This window comes from Columba livia, chromosome Z, assembly GCF_036013475.1.
Source record: "Columba livia isolate bColLiv1 breed racing homer chromosome Z, bColLiv1.pat.W.v2, whole genome shotgun sequence".
Lineage (NCBI taxonomy): Eukaryota > Metazoa > Chordata > Aves > Columbiformes > Columbidae > Columba > Columba livia.
Window position 1 is genome coordinate 68145095 of NC_088642.1, and position 27994 is coordinate 68173088.

General features: G+C 49.6%; 1 protein-coding gene across 1 annotated transcript; it reads left to right on the plus strand.

Moving 5' to 3' along the window:
- Positions 1–106: 106 nt before the first annotated feature.
- On the plus strand, positions 107–27924 carry B4GALT1 (beta-1,4-galactosyltransferase 1). The gene is made up of 6 exons (XM_065046282.1): positions 107–515; positions 12712–12947; positions 20547–20734; positions 22118–22240; positions 23785–23889; positions 24467–27924. Exons 1-6 carry the CDS (start codon positions 122–124, stop codon positions 24600–24602), a joined length of 1182 nt encoding a protein of 393 aa, XP_064902354.1. The 5' UTR covers positions 107–121; the 3' UTR covers positions 24603–27924.
- The last annotated feature ends 70 nt before the right edge of the window (positions 27925–27994 follow it).

Genomic DNA, 27994 nt, shown 5'->3' on the forward strand with positions numbered 1-27994 from the left:
GGGCACTGTACTGGAGAGCCAGCCAGAGAGGGGGGTGCGCTCCCAGGAGCCAGACCCGCGGAGCCGCCAGCGGAGGCGGCGGGATGCCGGGGGGAGATGCCGGGCGGAATGCCAGCGGACGATGGCGCGGAGGGTTCCGCCGCTGGCGGGCGACGGGAGGCTGAGGGCGGGGCGCGGGCGCGACACCGCCCCCAGGCGGGCGGAGCCACCGCCGCCCCCGCCCCGTCCCTGTCCCCCGTCGGCGGCGCGGCGCGGGGCGGGCGGCGCTCCCCGCCAGCGCAGCGGCATGAAGGAGTCGTCGCTGCCCGGTACCTCGCTGCAGCGGGCCTGCTGCTTCCTCGTCGCTTTCTGCGCCCTCCACCTCTCGGCCACGCTGCTCTACTACCTGGCGGGCAACGCCTTGGGGCGGATGGGCAAACCCGAGCCCCCGCCGCGCCGCGCGCCGCCCTCCAACCTCTCGTTGTCTCCCGCCGCCCGGCCGTCGGGCCTCTGCCCCGAGCCGTCCCCGCTGCTCGGTGAGTGCCGCCCCGCTGGGGCTGGGGCGGGTAGAGGGGCTCCGCTTCCTCCCCTCCTGTCGCCCACCCCGCGAGGGCCACGGGGGGGCGCGGGCATCACGGGCGGCCGCCGCGTCCCGGAGCCTCGCGTCGGCTCCCGGTGTCCCTCGTGGGTGTCTGTCCCCGCGGGGCGGGTGTGGGTGTGACAGCGGCGCGGCTGCCCACGCGTGTCGCCGCCGCAGCCTCGCAGCGCCCGGCGGAGGGGGATTGTGGGAGAATCCCCGGGGAGCCGGTGTTTGCGGGGAGCGAGGCGCGCATGCTCTCGCAAGGAAGGCGGCAGCGAGCGGACCCCCGGCGCTTTTGGGGAGCGCTCCCTGCCCGTCCGGCTGGGTTTCTTTATGGTTGTCGGGGAGGTTGGGTAATTTCCTCTGGGAACTCTACCCAAAATACTCCCCTTGCGCAATCTCACAGGAAGGATCCGGCGGGCTGTCCAGGCTTTCGCAGTCTTGTGTGTGCGCGGACCTGCTCGATGAGTGGCATAGATTTACAAAGCGCTGTGAGGCAGGGTCATGAATACAGTTGTTATGCATCCCAACGGCACTTCCCACGTATTTGGTCCTGTGATGCTGTATCCTGCCTGATACGTGGCAGCCTGGAGTGTGTTTTATCTGCACTGGAGCTGTGCACCCCACAGGCCTTTGCCAGGACTGGAAGGCTGTCAGGCTCTTTGTGGGTTTGCAGCCTGCTAGTGGTCTAGTTTTTACACTGATCACCTGTAGCTGTTCTGATCCACCAACTTTGTCACAAGGCAGAGGTGGGGGCGAGGTGAATTTCAGCTTTCTTCCTCCCCTTACAAGGCTCTCATCCACCTTGCTGTTTGTAGCTGCTTGCTCCTTGAACAGACCCTCCTGTGGTGTACGTAGAGTCACGACTGTGACCAGCCAGCATCTCAGTGGATGGTGATCTGGCCACAAGCTATTCAGGGCGTGGAGCCTTGGAATGATTGCTGTCTCTATTAGCATGCCACTTTAGCCCAGACACCTTTATTACCAGAGATCACAGTGGAGGAGGAGACTTCTGAGAAGCTACCTGTGGTTTTCAATTTACAAAACCGACACAGAAATTCATAGTTTCTCTTGGTGTTCACTGGTCAGCTGTTTATGGATCAATGCATCTGAATAACAAATGACCGGTTTGTTATTTTAGGAAGGTGGTTTTGAGGTCACTAAAAGGAACTGTTCTATGGTTTTTTTTGTTGTTGATTTTTATTCATATCTTTCACTTTTTTTTTTTCCCCTAGATCACTTTAAGTTGAAAGTGGCTGTGCATGCCTGTCCTCATGGACTGGATGTGGGAGCCCTTTATGAATATTGCTTTGCTTTAAATGGTCTCCACTTACCCTGATCCTCTCAGGAGTGAGTCATGTGCTTTTGAAATGCCTGGAATTTAGAGAAATGCTCTTAGTGTCCCCAAGATTCAAAGTGTTATCACAGTTAGATGCTGAAGGATCAGTTAAAATATTTTATGCTGTCTTTGTAACATCCTCAGTGCAATTTGCAGAGTCCACCGAAGGCTATTGGAAGTGGTTACCTATGTTCAGACAGCTACCGGGCCGTGCAGAGCGCAGCTCTTTACAACACAGCAGGCGAACGGTTTCTAGCTGTGTTACCTTCAGTACTTGTATGGTGGTGCACTCAGATGCAGGCTGGTACTGTCACGGCTTCAAGGTTTGTAGCCAGCATGTAGGTAAGAAACCTGATGGGTATTTATTTTTTTTCTGCCTTTTTTTTTTCAGGTTTAGGTAGCAAGCAGCATTTCTAAAACAATCGTGTTGTGCCTCAGATGCTGGTCAGAGCTGAGTCTGCCCTGATCAACATCTCATGTATCTCTAAGGCCAGAGTGGGGGATGGAGAGGTGTACACTGCAGGCATTTCTAACACCAGTTCACTCACCCACAGTTAAAAGAACCCTCTTCTTTTTGTGCACAAAGCTCCCATCAGTATGAACATAACAAGCAGGCACCAGCAATCACCTTCCTGAGATTCCCACCTTCCCAAAGCCATGGAGAAGGGCTTTCAGATGAGAACAGGCAGCTCCAACTGCCCAACTGCCCTATTCCCTTAGCGTAAACCTAAATTTCTTGAAATGTACCTCTCTTTTTTTTTTTATTATTATTTTTTTTTTAAATTTTCTGCTCCCGTCCTGCCCGCGCTGTGGGGAAACGTGATGAATCATGCAGGATATGTGTGACTGAGCTGCTCGGGCTTTTTGAACGGTCACATAGCCAGGTACTTGTTTCAGAGGCCCAGAGGTTTCTTTCGCGCGCTGTTTAGAGTGAGTTGTTTACAATCCCTGCTGTCTGGATCTGCAGCAAATGGATTACCTGAAGGAGGTTTAATCTCTACAAGAAGCAGGCAAATTTAAAATACTTCTGTGGTTCACTTGCTCTTATTTATAATTTAAAAGCATAAATCGGTGCTGGGGAAATAATACCGTAATTCAACTTTGAATTAAAAGTCCTTAACAGCTATGAAATTCTCTAATACAAGCTAGTATAAGGATTTTGGATTTATGCTCCAGTTGAGAGCTGTGTGCCAATGAGTATCTTAAATGGAGTACTGAGAAGCAGTGCCTGTTCTTACTGTAGTGAAATTTCAGCCTCCTAGAAGCCCAAAAGCAAGTAAAAACAGATCTATCCTGCATCTGTCCATTCCCCAAACTGTTATATTCCTTAGGAGCTGTAGAACAGTATTGTTAAAAAAAACCCAAACAGTTAAAAGCTGCTCTACAGAAGTAGTATATATGTTGGCCTAAGTGCTTTCAAAACAGTATAGTGCTTTTTTTTCTATGTTTTCCATGAGGTCTTTGTGTTTTGGTGGTGGAGTAGTTATGTGCCTGCTGTTTTTAGGAAGGAGTGCAGAAGAGGGCACATTCTTTGCTGGGGAGATTCCTCTCCAAAAGAGCTTGTCTTAAAGCAGCACTTATCTTTTGGTGCCAGAAGTCTGCAAAGCAGAATCTCACGGACAGGCTTATCTATATTTCAGGGATGTCATTTTCAAGTCCTGCCTGATCAAGTGCACGTGTTGTTTATGGAGGTTATTTTAGAATACAGCTGTCTCCTTGCCCATTTTTGATCCCCATTTAGGTGCCAGGTGTGGCTGCTAAGGGATGGCAGACTGAAGAGAGGTATCGTTACCCGCAGGCCTGTGACCATCTCATGGCAAAGACGACCCAAGTATGCTAAATATGTTGCAGTTAGGTGTCCGTTTCAATAGCTTTTCACCCTTGGATTTAGGTTTAGAAAACTGACAACCCCAAACCCTAAAAAAACCCTGTGGATTGAGAGAAAGTAGCTCCTTTGGGCAGCCTGTGGATGAGCATCTGTCAGTCAGTTGCAGGGGAAGGACGTGTGGTACGGGCTTTCTCTCTGATGCACCACTTCTCATGCCTGTGTAGTCAGTGCAAGCAGTCGCTCTGAACTGTAGATACTGAAGATACGTGATGAGAATGTTCTGATGCTTTGGGGTTTGTTTGGAGGAGACAGAGGTTGCTTGTCAAAGCAGTGGTGATACTTACTGCCTGTATTACAGAAGTTTTTTTATCTTCCGCCTTTTTTTTTTTAAACTTTCCAATACAGCCTCTATCTCTGGTCCCTCCCAGGCTGGGTACTACAGGCATTGCTTTGCTCATGTCTGCAATCTGAATTGTGCTGTGTCCCTCCGCTGCCTTCTTTCGAAAAAGTAAAACAGAAACTCAAAGAGAAGAGCATGGAGAGGGCTGGGGGAGGGGGAGCTAACACGTGGACCAGTTTGCTCAAAAAGTTAAGCTTTCTTGGCCTCAAAAGAGAGTTTGAGAAACTGTTAAACTTCTCCAAAGAATATATTTAAGATGTTTGGCAGGGAGTGGACGCGCGATTCTGGCAACGCTGCCGACAGCCCTGCCGCTACCCGTGTGGTCGGGAGCACGTCGTACCTCGGAAGCGCAGGCTGTCTCGGCGGGCAGGGAGCAGCCTTTGTGGTGAGAGCATCCTTAGCATCCTCTTGTCTGGTCAAAATGAAGGTCAAGGACTATTAATTGGGTTTGCAGTCTAACTCGGAAAGGTACTGCACCTTCCTGTAAAGCAGCTGTTTCGGGAACACAGCACAACAGATGGGATGTGCTGGGGACAAAAGGAGAGTTTTCCGTCTCATGCTTCTAGTGTTTTATAATGTACTTGTTTCTCTGCCAGCGTTGATCTGAGGCAACAGCTAATTTCTTTGGAAACTGGGCCAAGTTTGTGTTTGGAAAGAGGCGGACGCTTGCAGCTTCCCGAACTGCACTTCGATGCAGAATTCAGTTAAGCTCTCAACAGTCCTCCTCTGGTGTGGAGCTCCTTACTCTGACTTCAGTCAGCAGATGGAGAACACTGTCACTGCCTAGAGGTCCCCCTCCCACCCCAAGGGGCAGTGTGCGTGGTCCTCAGCCAGGAGGTGCTCTGGGTCTGGTGGCCTCGTCAACAAGCCCAAGGCACCAGGGTGCTGGGCTTCACCACTCAGCTCATCTCCTCGCTTGTGGACCGTCCTCTCCAGCCAGTATCCTGCAGCTACAGCTCCCTTCCCTCTGTCCTGTGCACCCTTCTCCATGGGGCAGGAGGGGGTTTGGTTATAGAGGTTTTGGGGATAGAGTCGTCCAGTCCACAGCAGTGCTGCAGTGGTGGAGCTGAGGACCTGGGCTTTTTCTGGGTCGTGGACAGAGTAGTGTCAGTGTCCAGCTTGCCCCTGTCTCTCTGGGCTGGAAAAAGTCTTCCTGATCGGCCCATCCCCACCAGGACAGTGTCTTCCTTTGTGCAAATCACTGCCTAGAGCTCCTGCCTGCGAGGAGAGTTGCTTGGTGAGCAAGGCGTAGATTCAGTCCTCCGGATGGGCAAGAGGTGGCCATGGCCGCTGTCGATGCTGGGTCATGGCAAACAGACTTTCCAGCTGCCTGCTGGCTGCAGCTGAGCTGCAGGAGCTCGGGGCAGTCCCCAGGCCCCTGCAGATGTTTGTCTGAAAGAGGACTGCTTGTGTCACCTCCCCTACCACCGATCCCCAGGCCCGGGTGTCACTGGACTCGTGTTGAGGGCACTTACCTGTAGCCATGTCTTACTGAAGCTGCAATGGCCCTGTGAAGACTTCGTGGGGTGGGTTTCTGCAAGTCTGGGTGCTCAGGGGCAGCGAGGCTTCAGCAGCCGTTTTCCCAGGCACACAATGCCCTGCTCCTGTCCTCAGCTCCCACACTCCCTGCCACTCGTAGCACCCCCTGCTTTTGGGGGTGCACAAGCCCTGGCTGACTTTTGGGCCAGACAGAGGCACCTCTGCCCCACCTGGCACCCACTGCTACTGAGACAGTACACCCCAGCCCTGAGGCAGCGCTGGGATCCAGGTGCAGCCACCACCGGCCAGATGGGATGGGGTGGGGGGACTGGGGGCTGCCTTGCGGTTTGGGGCTGCCCCTGGCAAAGCCCTGTCCCTGGGATGCCACTCAGCCGGGGAGAGCTCCTGTCTGCCCATCCCATCCTGCGGCGGGGTGGGTTGCAGCTCAGCTTTCTCTCTGATCCGGGCCTCTCTGTTTGTTTGTTTTGAGTTTGCTGTTTGAGGGCTTGGAATTTAATTTTGTGGCGGCAGCGAGCGGGGCTAATCGCGTGCAGATTGCCTGGCTCAAAGGCAGATGGTTCAAAGCCGCTTCAGTGAGCGTGTGCTGGACTTGAGCCACCGATGAGGACTTTGCTTCTCTCCCAAAAGTACCTTCTTGTGGAAGTGACGATCTTTTTTTATTTTTTTTTAAGACACCATGTGCTAGTCTGAGACCTTGTATTAGAACAGGCAGTGTTTGGGGTTGGATTAAGACATATTTTTATGTCTGTAGTCACTCAGTTAATCATGCAAACCTGTCATCCTGCAGGCTCAGCATTGCCAGTGTGTGATGCATCCTGATTTTTTTCAGCCTGTTTCCCTTTGGGGTCCACAGTTGCAGGTGCCAGACACTGCATGAGCCTGCCCAAGACCGGGCATGTGCTGGTGTAGCAGGCTCAAGCCTTGCATTGGCATAGCTGACATCTGTAAGGGGATGCAACTTTCCAAGTGTAGACCAGCCAAAGAAAACGTATCCCAGTCCTTGGGAAGGGAAAGGCGCTTTTTTTCTTCTCACTGGGATATTTCTGGCCATACCCAAGGATGGCTTTTTGTTGTTGTTTTAAACATTCAAGAGGGAGTTAGAGCTGCAGGCAGCAAGGGGCAGCAGCTTCCAGCCACTTAATAGGAGACAGAGATGTCCCCATGGTTATTTTGGCTAGTGGGTTGCAGGCCAGGCCAGGAGGCTGCTCAGGGGATGCGTTTAGGTGAGGGGCACTAGGGCTGTCCCTTCCACCGATCCCGTCCCCTCACCACAGGGCTGAGCCCCAGTTCCAGCTGGGCTGGTGCTGCCTGCGTGGGCGCTGGCGCAGCTCTGAAGTTGAGCTGATTTTAATAGGAAACTTGTTCTTTGCTGAGCCGTGGGATGCAGCTACCTGCCTGCCCTGGAGCTGTCACGTGGGTCTGGGGGCTGGAGAGACCCCTGATCCACAGCCCGGGGTGCAGGGACTTGCCCCTGCATTTTCTAGGGTGGGGCTGGTTGTTTTTTGCAGCCAGGGTAGACTTGGTGTGGCCGATGGGCCCTTCCCTTTTCTGCTGGGCCCCTGCAAAGACAGGGTGGTTGAGTTAGGTTTTTTTTTTGTTTCTGTTTTCTCTTTCTGCAAGTTCTGCTTCTCTTTTCCAGCTTTCCTTTCGTATGAGGTTCATCTGAGCATGGCAGTGTGGATGTGCACGTGGCTCAGCAGCCAGAGAGCAGCACCCGGCTCTCGGCCAGGGTAGTGGAAATGTTCTTTTCTGCTCTATTTGGGGAGAGATTTTTTCCGACCTCCATGCCACACGCTTTTGCTTTCATTCTCAGTAAATTAAATACCTGATATTTGCTCCTGGCTTAAAGCACACAGGTGAATTTTGCCGTTTGTCCCAGTGAAGTGTTTGGGAGGGCAATTCAGTCTGCTGGATCACCTCTGTAAACCTGGCCCTGAGCCCAGCTGCCCTCCTTCCCGTCCCTGCTGCTAGGGTTGCACCACCCTCCTGGGGAAGGGGTTCTCCGCCTGGCCCCAATCTGAGACCCCCCCCGGGGCTGCCCTTTGTGGCTGCTGCCCCATGTGGTGTCACCTGTCACCACCTGCTTGGATGGAGCAGGTCACTATCCCATTTGCAGCCCCGCTGGGGATGCAAGGGAACAATTCTGGCTCTGCAGGGCATTGCCACATGAGTTTTCCCAACACTTCTAGTATCTGTGGTCCAGGGAGGCTGGGGCAGCCTCTAGATTTATTATGGCATCAGGCTGAGAGGATTCTGGACTTTTTGTGTGAGGGTCCTCTCAGTTGGGTCAGCAGGATGAGCCAAAGAGGTTTAGCTGTTGTGGCAAGCTTGGCCATTCGGACAAGAAGATGACTGGGGCTGTGGGCCAGGTTCCTGAGGTCTGAGAGCTGTGCTGGCTCTGGGTTTTTCAAGCCTCACCTTATGCTTTGTGTGGGAAGCTGCTTCCTGTTTGTGTGCGCCGCCACCGGCACCCGTGCCTGCACAACGCCTTTCCTCCACACTGTCCCCCTCAGCAGAAATGCTTCCGAGTGTCAGAGATGGGGGGCGGGAGGGGGTTGGCTTTTTTGTGTGCTTGTCTCTCTCTTATCCTGCCACTGCCACCTAAAACCTCCTTTCACAGTCTCTAAAGTGTTTGGATATGATGCTGTGCTTTTGTGTCTTCTACAAGCTACTGGCAGTTGCTTATTCACGTTTTCAAGGTTTTCTTTTGCTAAAAATGTATGTTTGAGGCTCATGAAGCTGCTCTGTTGGAATTTTGTAACTCTGACTCCAAAACCTGTCTGCCTACCAATCCCAGGCACTGTGTGTGACTAGAGTTGTGAGTCCACATAGCTCTGTCATGCCTGTCTGTTTTTAGCAGGGGCTCGATATACAGTGGCTCCTAGGTCAGGCAGTCACCTTAGGCAGAAATAGAAAAGGTTGAGATTAAATCAATCAGGCTGGAAATTTTACCTAGAGAACACAGACAGGGATACAGTTTTGGCTGGTGGGACAACACTTGCAGCAAACTTCTTGGCATTGGCAGATCATGTCCTGAGTCAGCATCCTGGGGAGACAACAGCCTTGGGGCTGCTGGCTATCCAGGTAGTCACATTTCAGACAAAATTATTTAAAATTCACAACTGGAACTGTGAGTCTCGTCACTGATTGGAAAGCCTGTGTTTGCAGATTTGACTTGTTTTGTCCTGCTTGGGAAGTGAACTGAAAGCATTGATTTGCAGCAGGTAGTATGTTGCTGTTGCTTTTTGTCAGCCACATGGCTTTACAAAGTCTAGTTTCTTTTAGCTGTTCCATGGTTGAAAACAGCCTATTCAGGTTTTTTGCATTTTCATATTCTTACTGACTCCAGCGAGTGTATGAATTAGGTGACTTGCATCAGGCCTGTCTCAGAAGCAGCTGCCTTGCTGTATGTGCGGTGCCAGTGACTGGCGTCTTCTCACTGACCTGCATGTTGGCTGCATCCCTTGGGGCAGCATTTACAAGGTGTGCTGCTTTAAAACTGATTTGATTAACTGGAGGGTTGGAGCAGTACAGATGATTTCTCACCAGTGTCCTTCAAGACTCTGAAACTGTTAAATCTTTGACTTCCACAGCTGTTTTTTTATCATGAGTGTCTTCTTCTCTCCCATCTTTTCCTTGCTGGTATTCCAGCCTCCTGAAAGTAAATGAGCAAGTGCTGGTGGGATGAGAGGTCCACGTTTGGTCTGGGGGGCTTGTGGGTACCAACCTGCAAAAAGCCTTACTTGCAGTGTCCAGACACTTGTGGCTTTCCTTGCCCAGCTCCCGCTCACAAGCCACCAGCGGGAGATTTCACCTGTAAATTCACCTAAATAGCAAACTTTAGTTTCCTCGCCCCTTACTCTGTGCCCGGTGAGTGTGAGACATTAAAAGATCCTTTGTTTGCTAAACCAGAAAGCATCCCCTGGGCTGACGGGGCTCATAGCTGTTTCCCCGGAGCAGCACCCGGCAGCTGAGCGGGCGGCAGCTGGGAGCGCGGTGACTGGGAGCCGGTCAGGAAGGGTCTTGCTCAGGGACGCAGCCGGCTGGCGCCTGGAAGCGGCGGGGCTGGCCGGGATGTGCTGCTTCCGCCCGCTGCTTCCTGCAGCATCTGGCAGGTTGGTCCTGCTGCTGGCTGCAGGGTGCGGGCAAGGCAGGGGAATTAACCTCCCTGGGCAAAGATGCCCAGCGTAATCCTGTTCGCTGGCCATGACTGGTTAGGTGACCCGTGCCCAGCACAATGTCCTTTGCTGTTTTAAATGCACAGAAGTGTGGCATCGTCCTTAGTGCTGGTCTCCTAACGGAGGTGATGCTCTGGGGCAGAGGGGTGGGCAGGTGTGTGCAGGCATGGGTTGAGGCCAGAGGTTGTTCTGGGAGAGTGCTCTCCACCATGGTGTGGCGTGAAGCAACAACTGAATTCGGAAGACACTAAGCACTGTCTGCCCCTCCTGGCCTTGCTGCTCTGGCACCTGCACCCGGCTTGTCCCAATGTGGGGGTGGTTGTGCCTGGCCCCCAATCCTGCCACTGCTGAGCCCTGGTCCTGGTTGTGCTGCTGCTGCGTGTTCCTTCCTGCCTCAGTTCCTCCCATTCTTGCCTCTTCCTCCCGCTGCAGAGCACCCTTCCAGCTCTCCCTGCACGCTGCTTTTTGACCAGAAGGGCTTCATTCCCAGCCATGCAGCCACAAGGCAGGCATCGTGCCGTGTAACAACCAGTTTGGGGATGCAGCTGGGAACTGTGTGAGTGCTGAGAGCATGGGCAGAGTGATCCCAACAGTGCCTGGGTGCTGAGAAATGGCTGCTTTTCCCTGTGTGAGAGAGAAACGTGCAAACTTGCCTAATTCACCTTTGCAAAATGCAGAGAATGGGAGATCCCTTTGCATCCTGCCCGTGGTGCTGGTTTCTGCAAGGTCTTGCCTCTGCTGTTCAGGCAGTGAATCAGGCAGCAAAGCTTCCTCGCTGCCTCTGCGGGTGCACTGAGCACCTCTGCCTGTTTGGCCCATCTCCTTCTTGCCATCTCCAGCCTGAGTGAGCACAGGTTTTTAGACCAGCACAACTGAAGGCATAAAATCATAGAACGTCCTGAGTTGGAAGGGACCCACAAGGACCATCGAGTCCAACTCCTGTCCCTGAATAGAACAACCCCATAGTTGACACCGTGTGTCTGAGGGCGTTGTGCAGTCTCTTCTTGAACGCTGTCAGACTTGGGGCCGTGACACCTCCCTGGGGAGCCCGTTCCAGTAGCTGTTTCTAGATAAACAACCAGGGAGCGAGCTGTGAGCCTAGAGCATGATTTTGGCTTTTTTTAGTAGCCACGTGTTGGGTATGCACAAGGTTGATTGTGAAGGCCACTTTTTAGAGCTCTAAAAATCACTATGCCCTCTTTTCAAGGGGCTCCATAAGCACAGTGTTCGCACTGCTTGCATGTGTGCACTGTCTGTGCCCTCGGAGGGACCTGGAGGTCTCTTCAACAAATACAAAGAGGATACAGTGGCTCCAAGACACAGATGCGAGTGCGTGCATGCACACATGCATTCACATCCAGGTGGAGGAGAGAGGGCACAGCAGCCAAATCTTTAAGTTAGGATCCTTAGTTAGGATCTTTAAGGAGTGATTGCAGTTAGCAATAGGACAAGGGGGCATGGGCTTAAACTCTACCAGGGGAAATTTAGGCTGGATATTAGAAAGAAATTCTTTACAGAGAGAGTGATCAGGCATTGGAATGGCCTGCCCAGGGAGGTGGTGGACTCGCCGTCCCTAGAGGTTTTTAAACTGAGATTGGACATGGCACTTAGTGCCATGATCTAGTAAACGGACTAGAGTTGGACCAAGGGTTGGTTGGACTTGATGATCTCTGAGGTCTTTTCCAACCCAGTCGATTCTGTGATTCTGTGATCCCCAGCCTAGTGTTTATGGTAAAGACCTTCTGTTCATGCATCCATACCCGCTGCAGATGTTTTACTGGGAGCTGAGCATGCGTGCAAAACCCAGTTTATCAGCTCACCATTGCTGGGAGCAGGACATGGCAGCAAGAGCGGTCTGTCTGCTGGCAGCTAACTCACTTGTTTGGTTTTTGCTGCAAGCCTGTTCATCAGGGCTGGAACAGCTGGAAGCAAATGCTGGAGAAAGGACAGCCTGGATGTTTAGCGGGTGGACATCCACAAAAGGGCTGCGATCAGCGATGTGTGTTTAGCCCCAGACCCATGTACAGCTGTATGGGAGGGACCGCTTTGGAGCCAGCCTGTCAGAGCAGGGAGCCCCCCTGGCAAGCAAAGAGCTCTCCTGCAGACATGTGAGCTGAAATCTTGCAAAGTAGGTCTCCTCAGCCGTATCAGTGCTGTATCAGCCCCGGGCTGTCGCTGCCCTCTCTTCCTGTGCTCGGCCTTGAGCTTCTCAGGAGCTGCCGTCCTCTCTGTGGTGCCAGGGTGGCTTCTCAGTTTTACACAGCAGTTTTGGCACAGATTATTTTGGCGGTTTCAAAACCTACTGCTTTTGAAACTGTGTGCAGGAATTGCCAACATGCATGCAAATCTGAATATATTTTTTTAGCCGTTCTAACACGGGACTTTGAATAAATAATGGGCATGCCTAGAGAACACTGAAAGTATCTAAGAAAAAAAGCAAGAAAGGGGGTTTTATTCATTTAGCATCTGGCTAACCTTGGCATAAGTAAATACGTCGAGAGGAGGGCAGGACTATTTTTGAAGTGCTTGACTCTCACGCTGCAGAAGGTGGGTAAGGGCGCAGAGGGCAACACTCTTCTCTAGGCTGGTTTTGTGGCCAGTGGGAGCACAGCTGTTGGTTTGCCACCCGAATAGGAGGATTTTCAAGACTCGTTTGGCATCAGTGACTTGTTTGGGGTCTGATAGTGAGAGGCCACAGCGTTTGCGAGTTTGCTCTGAGTGGTTTTGTGCCCTTGCTTTGGTATGGCTGGTCCAACCTTCCACACCTCTGTGCACTGCTGGGATTTTGCTTGGATTCAAACCTCTGTTTTTAAAAAGCAAAACAAAAATATCCAAGTGTGTAAAGGATGTCTGCTCAGATAAAAGATTATGTGTGCTAACTCGCTTTGTGCTGTGCCTCTCTTCCAGTTGGTGCGCTACATGTGGAGTTTTCCCGGCCTGTGAACCTGGAAGAAGTGGCGAGAATAAACCCAGAGGTCAAACCAGGAGGTCGTTTTGCTCCGAAGGACTGTATAGCAGTTCAGAAAGTAGCAATAATCATACCATTCAGGAACCGAGAGGAGCACCTGAAGTACTGGCTTTATTACCTACACCCAATTCTCCAAAGGCAGCAACTAGATTACGGAGTATATGTTATCAATCAGGTAAGATGCTAAAGACATAGGGCAATTTTGCTTCAATTATTTTGATGGGAAATCTGGAATCCCCTCCTCCAGTTAGGCGCGATTCACTCTAAAGAGCTTCTGCTTAAAGAAACCACATGGTGAGGAGGGAAAAAATTCCTAACAGCACAACCCAACCTAATTTCTCTTTCCAAATGTTCCTTTTTCCCCAAGTGCTGCAGGAATTGTATACAGAGATCTTTGAAGTGACAAGGTGGCATTAATGCCTAATCTAGCACTGGGCATGCCATAAAGCTGTAGGATTTCACACTTACTTATTCAAGCAACTTCTGTTCATGTTAGTAAAAATGCACAAAGTGTCAGGATGGAGAATGCAAAGGTGTGGCAGTGGAGCAGGTGAGTGATTGTCTTCAGGTGAACAGAACAGAAAAGAAACAAGGTGGATTTTTTGTTTTGTGTTTTTTTTTTTTTTTTTCTTTTTTCTTGCTATCTTATGGCCTTAGACCTGTCTTTAAATTAAAGAAAAAAAAGGCATGTTTCACTCCAAACAGCCTCTCTTAATTAATACCATAATGGCGGTTAAATGAATAGGTGTTGTTCGTACTTGGAAAAGCTTAAAATATATAGGCATTTGCATGGGCTGCAGCATGAAAGAGCAGATGCAGTTCTGAGAACCCCAGCAGATACCATCGGCTGGACAAACTCACAGAGCAGTTTCTCTCATGGATATGTATTTATATCCTGTTTTCTCAACTCTGTAAAGACTGAGATGAAATAACATGCTTCTTTAAATGTAACTCCTTAAATTTGCAGATCAGCTGATGTGTTTGGGCATATTAAACATCAGGAATATTTAAAGTGGTCACCCAAGCAATAAATTTCCTCACAGAATTGAAAGTAAAGGCAGACCTTTTTCTAGAGAAAAAACAAATGCTCTGCTACTTGTATTTCTCTTACTTTGCTCATTTCCATGGTGCCAGAGGTCCGGGCAAAAGTGATTTGCAGGGAATTAGCGGTAGCTCCAAGCACAGCATCCAAGATGCTCTGGCTGACTGTGCTTGTGGCCTGGCAGCCATGTTGCTGAGGGCACAAGGCTTTTATGCACCATACAGACTGGCACACTGTGCCCCAAAATTAAGCCCTGTAAGGAGTCCCTTCTTGTGTAATGCAAAGAGCAGCTGGTGCTGCTGCATTGCAGCAACGCGGGGCCAGCCCCAACCCTTTGTCCTTCAGGCTGCACTGGTGCCACAAGGATAGAATCATAGAATCACAGAAAAAAATTTGTTGGAAGAGACCCTGAAGATCGTTGAGGCCAACCATAACCCAACTCTGGCACAAAACCATGTCCCTGAGAAACTCATATACACATCTTTTAAACACCTGCAGGGATGGTGACCCCACCACTTCCCTGGGCAGCCTGTTCCAGCGAAGATATTTTTTCCAAATATCCGTTCTGAACCTCCCTGGTGCAGCTTGAGGCCGTTTCCTTTTGTCCTACCACTTGCTACTTGGGAGAAGAGACCAACACACTCCATGCTACAACCTCCTCTCAGGTAGTTGTAGACAGTGATAAGGTCTCCCCTCAGCCTCCTTTTCTCCAGGCTAAACAGCCCCAGTTCCCTCAGCCGCTCCTCATCAGACTTGTGCTCCAGACCCCTCACCAGCTTCATTGCCTCTGAACTCACTCCAGCACCTCAATGTCTTTCTTGTAGTGAGGGGCCCAAAACTGAATACAGGATTAAAAGTTGCTTGAGCCGCAGTCCCTAGCGGTCACCGAGGTGCAGGTGGGTGCAGGTGGCAGAGCTGCATGCCTCCCTTCTCTGAGCGTGCCGCAGAAGCAAGGGTGCAATGTGGCTTCCAGCAGTGATCCAGTGATGGAGGGTGCTGCTTTCCTGGCCAGGTGTGGCACACCATCTGTCTCTACCGAGGACTGGAGAGAGCTGCCCGCTGCAGTCCAGGGGCACCCATTGTGGACAACTGGCTGTATCCATCACAAAGAACTGGTGGTGCAGTTGTGGTTGGTATTTCGCCATCAGCGATGTTCAGGGGTAAGGAAGGTAAGGGACCCCATCATGTGGAGCTGCACAGACAGTGTCCAAAGCCTGACTGGAGCTCCTGCTGCTGCTGCGATGGTGTATGTTGGCTTGCATTACTTTGTGTTGCTGGCTCCTCCTCTCTGATCCTGTCCTTCAGTGCTAGGGTTGTCAGGCTGTCTGTGTGCTCTAAACTTAACACTCAAAAAAATTATTGAAGCAAATGTTTTTTCCAGACACATCCCTTGAGCAAAGTTGGAGTGACATCCAGTACAAAGGGTACATATGTCCTGAACACATGGCAGCGGTTGGTTAGCAAGTAAGACTATTTATAAAATAAACATGCTCCTTCTGCAAGCTGTGTCTGTGTGAGGCAAAGTGAGTAGTGATAGTAAACCCACTGGATGCATCTCTTGAGAGTGAGTGGGAACACTGAGTAGAGAGAGTTGCAGAAAATGTATTAATTCTAACAGAAGTACAGTAGGAAAACAGTCTTATTTCTCTGCTATCTTGACAATTGCTTTTCTCTTTTTCTTGTCTGTCCTTCCCTTTGCATCTGCCCTCCTTTTTTTTTATTTTATTTTTCCTTCTAGTGGGGAAATATTACCTTTACTTGTTAATCCTGTCTATAGCAAAGCAATCACTGAAGCAAGGAGAATTACTGTGTGATCTGGTTCTTACACGCTGCCTACGTGCTCTTCTGTGCTCTGCATCTCATAGAAAGAAAGAGGAGCGCTGAGCCCTGCTACTGCTGCACTGGTAATGTCAAACTTCTTCCTTTCAGCGCAATGTGTTTCCCTCACCAGTCCATTGTGTCTCCACCATGCTGTTCTTGCGTGCCTGAGTACCTCAGAGTAGGACCTGGCTGAAGTCAGGGGGATGATGTTTGCAAAATGTCCAGTGTGTAACAGGAGCCAGTGGAAAATATATATTATGCTTCACCCTCCGCACCCCACCCCTGGCAAAATCTAATTCCGATGCATGGAGTAGTGGTTGTTGTATCTTTCAAATAAATTTGAGAAGAGGACACGCGGCTGGGCACACTTTCTGTAGTGCCCGTTTGTTGCCATGCAAGCTTGACTTAATCACATGAGGAGGCAGTGGTGGGTTTGTGGCATCTGCCTCAGTCCTGCTTGCTCTCTCCATTACCCATGTGCTCTCCGGCACCTTCAGCTGCTGCCACTGGGGTGCTTAGGTCTAGAAATGAGTTTTCTCGCTGCATTTCAGCCTGTGCAAATGCTCATAGAGACAGACAGAAGTTTGCGAAATTGAAGACTTAGCAAATTCCCTGAAAACTATGCAGTTGTTCAAGCGTTTTCCACTGGCCCCTGGTGTTGCCTGCAATGTCCTTGGTAGCGATTTTCCAGAGTGTGTGTGTGAGTGCAGAGTGGTTGGGGCATCACACTTATTAATGTTATTTTGCAGGGGGTGTCAGGACCCTCAGGTATGTGGGAAAGGAGGGAATTGTCCATGGCTCCTGCTTAACGTCATTGTGGTGGGAGAGGAGAGTTTCCTCTGTGTCCCCTCTCTCCTGCTGCCTGATGTAATGGTGCTGATGCCTCAAAATACCCTCTGGGGAAAAAGCAAAATGTCTTCTCGTGTCTCTTTATGGCCCTGGAAATCTTTCTACCTGCTCAAGTCCACTGGAGCGTGGACATTCATGTGGACATCGTGTGTGTAGTTCAGGCTGTTTTGGGGCATCCCTGACTTAGCTAGCAGTGTCCTGTTGGAGGTGATAGCTCTCTCCTTGCCAGCCAGAAACATGTATCCTCACAATTACCTCCCTGAGACCTCGTGAGTTTAGAATCCATACGAGAATGATGCAGCCATGGGTCCCCTGCTGTGCTGTCTGCAGGAGGAATCAGAGAGCTGCCTCCTACGTGGATGTGGGAGGCAGGACAAAATTGAGACAGATGACTTCTTGCTGATTTGCAAGCCCTTTCACTTGAGTGACAGTTCCAAAAACCTCAATTTTGTCTGTCTGGCAGCAAAAAAAGGTAGCATCATTGGGTAGGTCTGGCCAAACAAACCAGATTCAGCGAAGGTAAGGGATGGAAAGTAGAAACACCTGGGTGTTCTTTTGCTCAGGCTGATCATCACTAGGTGTGAGGAGGTGTCAGCGTTAGATCCTGCAGGACCCAGGCAGCAGGTTTTCCCCCTTTGGCCAGTCTCATGGACCAGAGAATGGGGATGGACTTGGGCATGCTGGGAGAGACATAGGGAGTAAAATCATAAACCAGAAAAAGGTGCTGGGCACCAACACTGAATTTAGACATGAATTAAGTTTCAGAACAAGAGAACATAAGGAAAAAAAATTCAGAAAAAAAAGCAAAAACGTGCTTGGACATTTTCTGGTTGAAAGCCTAGGAAAGACACAGAGGCTGCATCTAGTGCTTGGCTGCGTTGTCAAAGGAGCAGTCCCCTGTGCACTGCCTGCCCCTTCAGGATGATGCTTCTCTGTCCAAGCAGGCCTGAACGGAACCATTTCTTTGTGGCAAATTACAGGGAGACTCCTTGGGATGAGGAGCTGCCGAGCAGAGGCAAGGGCTGGAGATTTCTTCAGTTCTGCTTTGTCTGCTCTCTCGAGGATCGCCTGTGGCACTGTGCCCTGTGCTGACCTGGGGGGGACAGCAGCGCAGAAGGGAGATTTCCCAACTCTGCCTTGTTTTTCTTCTTTCAAAAACTTGGGGATCAGTCGAAGATGGAAGCTGGCAGCATGTTTCTGAGTTTTGAGAGATATGAATCTCATATACTGCAAGTGTGCCGGTGCTTCCACATTGCCTTAGGTAAAGAAACAGAGCTTTCTGCAAAAAGCAAAACCTCTTGTCAGTCTTTTTTTGCTTCAGTACATGCTGTGAAGCTCCACGTACCTCCTGGGACAGAAAACCAGCCTCCTGTCCTCAAAGGAGTCACAACTGGTAACAGCATTGCAAGATTTGCTGCATGAGCTACTGGCTCACTGTAACATTACTAAAAAAATGGCTTGGAGAGGTGGGTTCGTTGGGTTTTTTTGTGTGTGACTTTCGTTTCTCCTGAAGCCTTTTGGAACACCCAGTGTGAAGCTGTGTTAGCATTTGGGAGGAGGGCGGCTGTGCCCACGCGAAGTGTTTGCCGTGTGTCTGGTCCCTCTCCATGCGTGGGGCCTTGGTGTGTGCTGTGCCGGCGCCCGATGGGTGAGGTGGTGGTCTTGGTCTAGTCACTGCCCCATGCTTTGGGCGTTTTTCGGCGAGAAGTTTAAAAACCCAGCTCCTGGTAGCATTGTTAATCCCTAAGTGTCACCCAGAGGAGTTAGAGGCTGCCTGAAGGTGTGGGTTAATTATGGCTGAGCTTCTGCTGGTAGCAAAATGGGTGTGAGGTAACCTTTGCCTTGAAATTTCATTATGAAAAGCGCAGCCAAAGGGTGTGAAATGAGGACAGGCTTTCTAAGCTGGAGCCAGGAGGTGCTTAGTGGTGTGAGCACATTGCACTTTGCTCCAGCACTGGGAAAAGTCACCCTTGGGACTACAGAGCCAGGCCTGGGTTTGCTGCTGAGGGACCTGAGGAGCACTCGGCCGCTGGGGCTGGGCAGCCCCCTTTGCAGGGGAGGAAACCCCGTCCTGATCCCACAGCCTCAGCCGCTCCCTTTCCCCAGCCTTTTTCTTTGACTTGCCTTAATTTTCTACACTCAAGTTTTTACTGCTCTTGCTTATGCATGATGGTGATCATCTTCCCACCACCTTAGTTACAGTGTGAACCTTTTTGTTTTAGGTGAGGATGCTGAGAATTTGCTCAGATCCTCCTCCACAAAAGCTCACTCCTCCCTGTGAAGTCATTTGTGCCCGAGGCAGGTGATGAATGCTTTTGAAAACCTTGGTTTGACACTTGCATGTTAAAACCTTCATTTGAAAGATATTTGTGGCTGTTTCAAGAACCTGTGTTGGCTTTCCAGCCGCAGGTCCATTAACTGGTCAGGATTAAACAGTTTCCAAAACGATTATTTATTAACCAGGCAAAGGCATTTGGGAGGAGGTGATGTTTTAAGCTTCTGTTCCTTGGGCACAGTATTTTGGCCATCCTTGATTCTCATCCCATGCTGATTGTGGGTGCTGCAGGGTGGGAGAATGCCTTGCACAGTGGGAGAGTCCTTTGGCTTGATGCTGTTCCAAGGGTTTGCAGGAGGAAAGGTGGGATGTGGTAGAAAAGATTTAGCAGTCTTGGTTTACAGGCTGGCAGAAAACTTCAGCCTCCTTCAGTGGTGCCCTATGAGTCCCCTTCTGCCTGCTCTGTTCCCCTGCACAGAGTTTGGGTTTGAAGCTGGTGCTGCAAAGTTGGGTCTTAGAGTGGAAATCTTTACTCTCAAACCACTGGTATTCTTGGGTTTGTGGGTATGAGTGTGTTGTTTCTTTCTGAAAGTTCTCAAGCAATTTGCAAGCCTATACTTGTGCTCAAAGCCATGTGTGCTTTTGAAACGTCTCTGTCTGAGAGAAGCCAAACTGATTTCTCTTTGGGCGCCTCGTTGCTTGGGGAGGAGAGTGGAAGAGTTTCCTGCCCTGCTGTCTGCAGGTCCCTTCATTAACTGCACCTGCCCTGGGACAAACGTGCCCTGCTGCGGTGTCAGCTCTTTTCAGGTCCTTCCCATCACGGTGGCAGCCCCAGTGAGGCCCCTGGGTGGGATGGTGGGTCACATCATGCTGCGGCTGGCAGAGCAGCAGCAAGGAAGGGGCCGTGCACTGTGGCAGACGGCGGCGTGAACCATGGACCTTATGGGAAACAGCACACACCCTCCTGCCATCCAGGAATCAAGGTTGTGTCACTGCCATGTGCTGAACCAGCAGTGCCTTTTTCTGGGAAGCATCCTGCTACCGTATGTGCCTGGCTGGCCAGGGCTTGGCACAGGAGCAGGAGCGAGCGGCAGGGTGGCAAACCTTGGCTCCTGGTGCTACCTCACATTATGAAAATTGATCAGATGTACTCACACATGCTGCTGAGTAGAGGCCACACCGCAGTTCTACAGCCCTGTTGTGGCAGAGCTTAGGAAGAGGGTGCTGAAGTCCTGGCCACAGAAAGGTTTTGGTCTGTGGTCATTCTCCTGGCTGTAAGCTGAAGCATCACCAAGGTTTCTCTCTGTAGCAAGGGTCCCTTCTCACAGAGGAGCTCATATCTCTTTGCTTGTCTCCACTGCTCCAGGAAGCCCCAGCTGCCTGTCCTAGCAGTCTGTGAACTTTGTCAGAAAATCCAGTCCCAAAATGCATGTGTGTGAGGTGGGACATGGGGACCACTCAGCATTAAACCTGCCCTCTTGGAGCCTCCCACCACAGGAGAGGAGCTGAGCTGGAGCCAGCCTTTCCTCAGCCATTTCGGCTGCCCCTGCATTCTGCAGCTGGTTCAGATGCCACTGTCCCATGGGCGGCATTCTGGGGGGGCCTTGCTGCAGACTTGTTTTGGGGGGAGTGCTCCGGCTCAAGCTCAGTCCATCACAGGCATGCCAGCCAGTGTGGTGACACTGGCGTACAGTGACAGGTAAGAAACTGCTGATGTCAGCTGTTAAATTTAAGTCACTTAACTCTTTTTTTTTTTTTTTTTTTTTTTTTTTTTTATTATGAATTAGGATGGAGAAGAAGAATTTAACCGTGCTAAACTGCTGAATATAGGATTCACAGAGGCTTTGAAAGAGTATGACTACGATTGCTTCGTGTTTAGTGACGTAGACCTCATCCCAATGGATGACAGGAATACCTACAAATGTTACAGCCAGCCACGGCACCTCTCTGTATCCATGGATAAATTTGGATTTCGGTGAGATTCCTTTTGGAGGGGCATTTTGTTCCTAATATTGCTGTTAGCCTAGCAAGCCAGGCGCAGCATTACACATCCCCACCCAGCACTGAAAGCATGGGAAAATGTCTCTGGCAAAAGCCTGTCTTGGCGTGTGCATCCCTGCAGGGAGCGGGTGGCTGCGAGGATGGGCTGGAGGGGAGGAAGGAGGAGAAACAGCGCTGAGCAGTTTATTAAAATTCGCAGCTTCTGCAATGCAAAATGTAGGGCGAGGAAAAACTAAAGAGCCCATCGTTTTGCAGATGCCTGCCTGTCCCTTCTTGTGTTTCAGGCTGGAAACTGGAAGACGGCTAGTGTTTCCAACCGGTCTGAAAAGTGAGACACTCTCATGCAGTGAGAATTATGGGCAGCTTTAAAAAGACTGCATTGGATGCTATTTTAAGAGCAAAATGAAATATTTTTGGCTGTTCTGTTTCGGGCCACTGAGGGATCTGCCTTGGTATCTGAGAGCAACACAAAATGCAGTGCCTTTCAGCATACATTTGGGTACAGCAAGCTGCTGCAAAGAAAAATGTGTCTTGCTTTTCCTTTCTTTTGTATGTTTGGGTTTTTTTTTGGTTTGGGGTTGTTCTTTGTATCCCAAATCCTTAAGGGGGAGTTTTAAAGCTCATCTATAAAGTTAAAATCAGTCATGACCCCATGGTGGCCAGTAGTGCTGAAGATAGAGCAGTGGTGTTGCTGGCAGGACCCCTGCACATCTCCGCTCCAGACCTCAGCTCTGCCTGGCGCAGGGCCGTCGCTGCAGCAGCTGCACATTTTTCTTGCAGCTAGATGAGGCTTAGAGCAGAAATGCAGACACAGGGTTTCTTATGCTTGCTGAAGCACAAACAAGGTCTGCAGTGGGGCCCAGTGGTCCCTGCCTGGGCTCTCTCCTGGTGCTGTGGGTCTGAATGTCGTCTGTCCCCAATACCCTGGTGAATTGTTCCCCATTTTGAGCCAGAGCTGGTTGGTTTTGTGCAAGGTGAGTGGTGGAGCTGTAGGAAGAGGAAGCTCTGTGGGACCTCCGACTCCTCACTGAGCTCTTGCCTCTCCCAGGACATGCATGTCACCCATCTGTCCTTTGGCAAGGTGACGTGTATCTCACTGGTTTGTCCTCTGAAGACATTGTACTTAGTGAAAGTCTACAGCTGCTGTGACTTGTAAAATAACTTCCTGGCTGTATTTGAAACTGAGCCTCCCAGCTCTGTATGCCTGGTGTGAGCCCAGGGCACCGGGACACGTGCTGCTCCCTGCTGCAGGAAGGCACGGGGCTGACTCACCGTGGCTGGCGTGAAGGGCAGCAGTAAGCCCTTTTCAGGTGGACAGGCTGCTCCTCCTCTAATGGCCTTTTCTTCCTGCTTCCAGGTTGCCTTACAACCAGTATTTCGGAGGTGTGTCTGCCTTGAGCAAAGAGCAGTTCAGAAAGATCAACGGGTTCCCAAACAATTACTGGGGCTGGGGTGGTGAAGATGATGACATTTATAACAGGTAAGTAAATACCTGCTTTGGCACCCAGGGTTCCTCCAGGGTGGGGACGAGCCCAGACCTGTTGCTCTTGCCTGGTTTGGGGGGTGCAGGGTGTCTTTTTGTACCAGCCATGGGGTGGGCAATGGTGGTGGTGCATGAGCAACCTGCTGGCTCAGCAAAAGTGTGTTCCTGCTGGGTGCTGGCACCCGATTTTGGAGCTCCCAAAGTATGCTGGGGAGGGGGTCCAGCTGGAAAAATCCCACTCCTGCACCTCACACACATTGTTCAGCTGCCATGCAGCCCTGCACGCACCCAGGCCAGTGCATGGTTTGGAGCAGTGCACTTCTGAGTCTCCCAGCACTGGCCAAAGGAAGGGGATTTGGGATTCCCAGTGGGGTGGAGAAGACCTTGACCCACCTAGCCCTGTGCAGCTTGGGGCTTGCCTGGGTCTGCAGCCTCATAGTGGATCCCTTTGTTCCCAGGGAAGCTTCGCTTGTCAGGCTGTGAGCAGCTTTAAGTAACACCAAGAGCTGTCGGTTCCTGCCTGAAAGGAAGCTGAGCAAGGCTCAGAACTGCAAGACAGGAGGAAGGTGTTTGCACAGGGCAGGCAGGGACCACCCGTCCCTGAAGACTGGGGTGAGGGGATGTGGGGTTGTGCTGTTTCATGGCTAGGCATCCCCAAGGCAGTCACTGTGATTTGGGAAGCCCTCTTCACTTTTCTTGATGGCAAAACCAGTGTGTGGTTTTCTGTGGGCTTTTCTGTGGGCTTTCCAAACTCTTCTGGGCTTCAGGGAGGTTCTTCGTAAAAGTGGTTGTACCCTCCTGAGGTTCAGCAATTCTGTTCAATAAATCAAGCAAGGAGCAACCTTCCAGTGGGGCAGCACATTGAGAACAAGTTGGTAGACTTCTCTTTTTGGGGCACTCAGGTTTTGAGGAACAGAAGATGCTATGTAGAAATGAAAAGAGAGATGCAGAGAGGAAGAAACCACATGCGTTTTCAGCATTGGTTTCCATGAAGTGCGGGTGCCTTGCAGAGAGCATGCAAACAAAGACAGGCTGTCCCTAGCCTGGCAAGTCCCAGCTGGGACCCTTGTGGCTCTGACTGTGTGTCATACCCCCCTCCCCATGCTGCTTCACCACCATTCACTTTGGTTTCTACCAGCACTGTAGTTTCCAGATCACGAAAAACGAATGCTCCTCTGGCTACTTTCCAGATAGGTTACAAACTAGATGCCTCCCATTCAAATTCCAGTCTGCAGCCTGAGGCAAGGTTGGTGCAGGCACTGGAGGAGCTGGCGCTGCAGGTGAGGGTGTGGTGAATTAGCAGATCCTTGGTGCTGGCAGGGGGATGTCTCTTGTTCTCATGCTGATGTGCCTGCACAGAAAGGGACTAGCCTTCCCCCCTTTCAGTGTTAGCAAGCCTGCAGTTGCACTAGCTGCATCCTAAAAGAAAAAGGGGAAGGATGGGCAAAACCGCAAAAACCAATGGTCATTTGTGGAAGGTATGGCAGAGCATCCCACATCCGTCACCTATCATGGGTGTGTAATGTGCTTGTTTTTTACAGGCTGGTGTTTAAAGGCATGGGGATATCGCGTCCGGATGCTGTCATTGGGAAGTGCAGAATGATCCGTCATTCCCGGGACCGCAAGAACGAACCCAACCCCGAAAGGTGTGTCCTCCACCCCGCACCAGATTCCAGGGGTGCCCCCCGCCCTCGCCGATCTGGCTGCTCGGCTTTCCTCTGCCCTGCACAAAGCCTGATGGCAGGAAGCCTGTGGCCATCTCCTCCCTTGCTGACCTCTGTTCCTTAAGCTGTAACTCGCCCCCTTCCTCCAGCCAGTTTATTTATTTCCTTATTACAGACCCTTTCCCCCAGATTTTTATGGCACCAATGCCTCTCATGCTTTTTTTTTTTTTCTTAAATGCAGCGAATTATGCTCTGAGCAATTCTTTCCAGCTTGTATTTAGTGTGTAAAACCTGTACTCTAGTGCAGAGCTGGAAAAGGACCTGTGTGATTTAAAAGCCTGGCTGCTTTTTACTGGCTAAAATTTGACTCTGTAGAGATGCCTTTGCCCGCTGCTCAGGCTGGCCAGTCTGGAAGTTTACAGTACCCGTACTAATACACATGTTCTTAAAACTCTGAGATGCTGCCTGAGAGGCTATAAAAATGTCGTGTGAAGTTCGGCTTGTTTAAACTTTTTTTTCCCCTTTCTTCGTTTTTTTTTTTTCCTTCCCCATTCTGCAGGTTTGACCGAATTGCTCACACAAGGGAGACAATGAGCTCTGATGGCTTAAATACATTATTCTACAAGGTGTTAAGAACTGACAAGTACCCTCTGTATACAAAGATCACAGTGGATATTGGCTCCCCAAAGAGCTAACATCACAGACTCAAGAGAGACCTTGCCTATGTTGCCCAGGACACTTGGCCTCACTGATGCTTTATATCTGCTGGTTTTGTAACAGTTGCAATGAACAAAAAATAAGGGCCTCTTTTGGCATGCCAAAGCGTCTTCAAATTGTTTGGACAAGTGCTTTTTTTTTCATTCCAAACTTGACTTTACACAACTTTCTAGCTCTCCATTGTTTTGTAAGTCCACAAGCTGTACATAAGAGTTGTAAATATTTAATTTGCCAGAAAATGTTGAATCTGATCTATTTGCTGCAGTGCTCCCCATGTTGAGTTAATTGCTGGACCTAGATTTTACTGATTACAACTGTGATGCATCAGCAATTACTGCCCATTTTATGTTGATATTTTAAATGAGGTGGATGAAACATTCCTTTTAATTCATTCCTGGTTTTACTTTATGAAGGACTTTAAAATGCTGCTAGAATTGTATACGTTTACGCTTTGCGTTAGTGTTTTGTTTTTTGTTTTTTTTTAATGGAGACAATATCTTTTCTTTTTTTCCTCATAGTGACCAAAATAGACATCTTCTCTGTGTGCAGAGCAAGTGTTGAACAATCAAGTCTGGATTCAATGACTGTCATTATTATTTTTAGTCTCAAAGGCGGCTTTGAGTGAGTTGAGCCAGAGTTAGCCAGAATTTGCCAGTGTGCTCCCTGCGTGAGGTGGGAGCTACACAGATGGCATCTAGAAAAACCACTGGCTTCAGATAACCTTACATCTGGATATAATAGTGACTTTTTGCCTCAGCACAACACCAACCTGTTTTGTTTGGTTTTTTGTTGTTGTTGTTTGTTTGTTTTGGGGGGGGGAGTAGGGGAGTGGAGGTGAGGTGTTTTGTTGTTGTTTTTTTTTTTGGAAACAAAGATGAATTTATTTAATTGCATGATGAAATTATGGCCTTAAAATGTGCTGACACTTGTTAACGGTGGTAGAAAGTTACTATGCTATTTAAACATTGTCTGAAGCTTCCTAAGAACATTTTTTTTCTTGCAAAGTCATGCATAAAACTTGAATTCACATATTACTTTTGTTGTTGTAACATTTTAATAACTTTTAAAAGTAATTTGTATATCATCATCAGTATATTTAATACCAGATTAAACTAGGGTGCAGCATAATAGAATATGATTCAAGGCATCCTTTATCTTCAGACCGGTAGGCTTTTTATGTGCATCATTATATATAAGCCATGTATTATATTTGCTCTGCATATTTGTTCATGAAGTCTCCTGCGGTGCTGAGGTATTCACAGCAGGGCTGACACCTAATCTATTTGTCTTCACCTAAAGGCTGTTAAAATACATGTCCTCTGTCGGGAAACTCCTTTCTGATTTTCTCGGGCTTTAAGGGACATGCACGTTTTGGAGTACTACTTTTTGTCAGTGCACCAGAGCACTCACTACCTGTATGTACAGACACCCGTCTTTTCCTTCCAGTGACCATACGAACACCTCAAGTGCTGACACCCTCAGAGCTGGTTTAAGCGATTAAAGCTCTCAGCCAGATCTAAGAACTTAATTCCTTCTGGGAAGTACTTTGCCACCAGCTCTGACCACAGCAATTTGCACTTCCTTGGCCTGTGCTGAAGGCTGTTGAAATCAGGGACACTGCTCCTGTTATTGGGGATCATCTTCAGCACTGCCTCTTTTCTTTTTTTTCTCGCCCCCCTCCCTTTCTTTTTTTGTGGGTGGGTTTTTTGTTTTGGGTTTTGTTTTGGTGTTTTTGGGGTTTTTTTTGTTGATTGGTTGGTTTGGGCTTGGGTTTTTTTTTGTTTGGCTTTGTGTTTCTTTTTGTTTTGTTTTGTTTTCTGTTGCTGAGACCTGAAGGTTTTGCTGAACCCTTGCGCTGCAGGGGTGGGATCCTGCAGGGGCCGGGGCGACAGTGCGTTTCTTCTTAGGCCAGCAGTGGCTCAAACTATGCACGGAGATGTTAATTAATAGGGAGACATCTAGCTGACTTTTCAGTCTCACTTCCAAAAAGTGTTCCACCTCCTTCACTTAAAAGGTGTTGCTATCCAAACGTGCTGGTCCAGTCGTGCTGGGGGCCAGTGAAGTTGGGCTTGCATGGAGCATGAGCGAAACACAGGGAAGCAGCCTTGTGTCTAAGAGCTGCTTTCTTGGGCTTCTTGTTGCATAAAAATATTGCACGTTTTTGGCAGGTCAAGCTCCAGCTCTTAGATGCTAAGGGGTACAATAATTTTTTCAAAGGTGCCTTAGAAGCAGGGCTCCACTCCTACAGGTGGCAGATCGGCATCAAAACCCATTGAGGCTCCACTGAAATCCCAGCTCTTTGCAGAGAGCACCTGGCTATTGTGCTGAGCCTTTTATAAGTTGAAGAATTGGGACCTTCAGCTATAGCAGTGTCTGTCTGCTAACAGGCTATGCAAAGGGGCTACCTGTTGTAATTGATTTGTTGTTTGGTTTGGGGGTTTTAAAAATTTTTTGTCTGTTTGTGTGTTCGGGGTGTTTTTTTGTTTTGTTTTTTTTTTTTTAAAACTTGCCTTAGGATTCTCTGAAGATTAGAAAAACTTTAGTGTAACAACTCATTATCTCGCTGTACGCCGAAATCATTGAATGTCATGGAGGTGGTGTGAATGCTTGTTTCTGGCTCTTGCAATCAAAGGTTTCTACATAGGTGCCTTGAAAGAGGGTAGAAGTGGAAACTGGAAAACCAGGAAACCTGAAAAACATTTTCAGCAGAGAGATGTTAGCGGTGCAAGAAGCTGCCGCTTAGTTTCTCTTCCACTGCTAAAGCCACAAGCCATGTGAAAGACGAAGCTGCCTTTCGTCACTTTTTTCACCCTTCGGTGCTGACCTGTGATTTCCACATCTCTTTGTCCCTGTGTAAACTGTGTTGGTTGAACTCACAAAATGCCCTTGACTCAACCTGGCCATGAAATTTCTCTCCCTGGGATTTTTGGGGGCCTTTTACACAAACGCTCATGTTGCACAGAAGTGAATTCTGGCCATGACCTGTGGTTGGTGGTGGTTTTTCCTCTGCCGTACCAGTAGGAACATTCAAAATGATACTGTGTGCGTAATGGTTGAAACCCAGGACAAATGGCTGCATAGGAAATGCTAGTGCTCGCTTTCTTTGGGATTACTGTTTGCTTGTTAGGATGAGGGAGGGTCCTGGCATGCAGCTTTTTCCCTTGGATGTTCCTTGTGTACTGGTCTTGTGCGTTTCCTGTAGATGATTTTGCTTTTGCATTTTTATCGTTTATATATCAACGGGTGTATAATCCAATGTCCCTACTTTGCTATTGATGTCAAATAAAGTATTTTCAGTTATGATGTCTGGCAGCATTACTCTGAATTACCCTTCTGGCTGGGTGCATCTCTGGCCGATGGGGTGGACTGG

Coding starts and splice junctions, on each gene's coding strand:
- B4GALT1 (XM_065046282.1), top strand. CDS start 122: ATGGCGCGGAGGGTTCCGCCGCTGGCGGGCGACGGGAGGCTGAGGGCG. Junction 516..12,711: donor CGAGCCGTCCCCGCTGCTCG/GTGAGTGCCGCC, acceptor CCTCTCTTCCAG/TTGGTGCGCTACATGTGGAG. Junction 12,948..20,546: donor GAGTATATGTTATCAATCAG/GTAAGATGCTAA, acceptor ATTATGAATTAG/GATGGAGAAGAAGAATTTAA.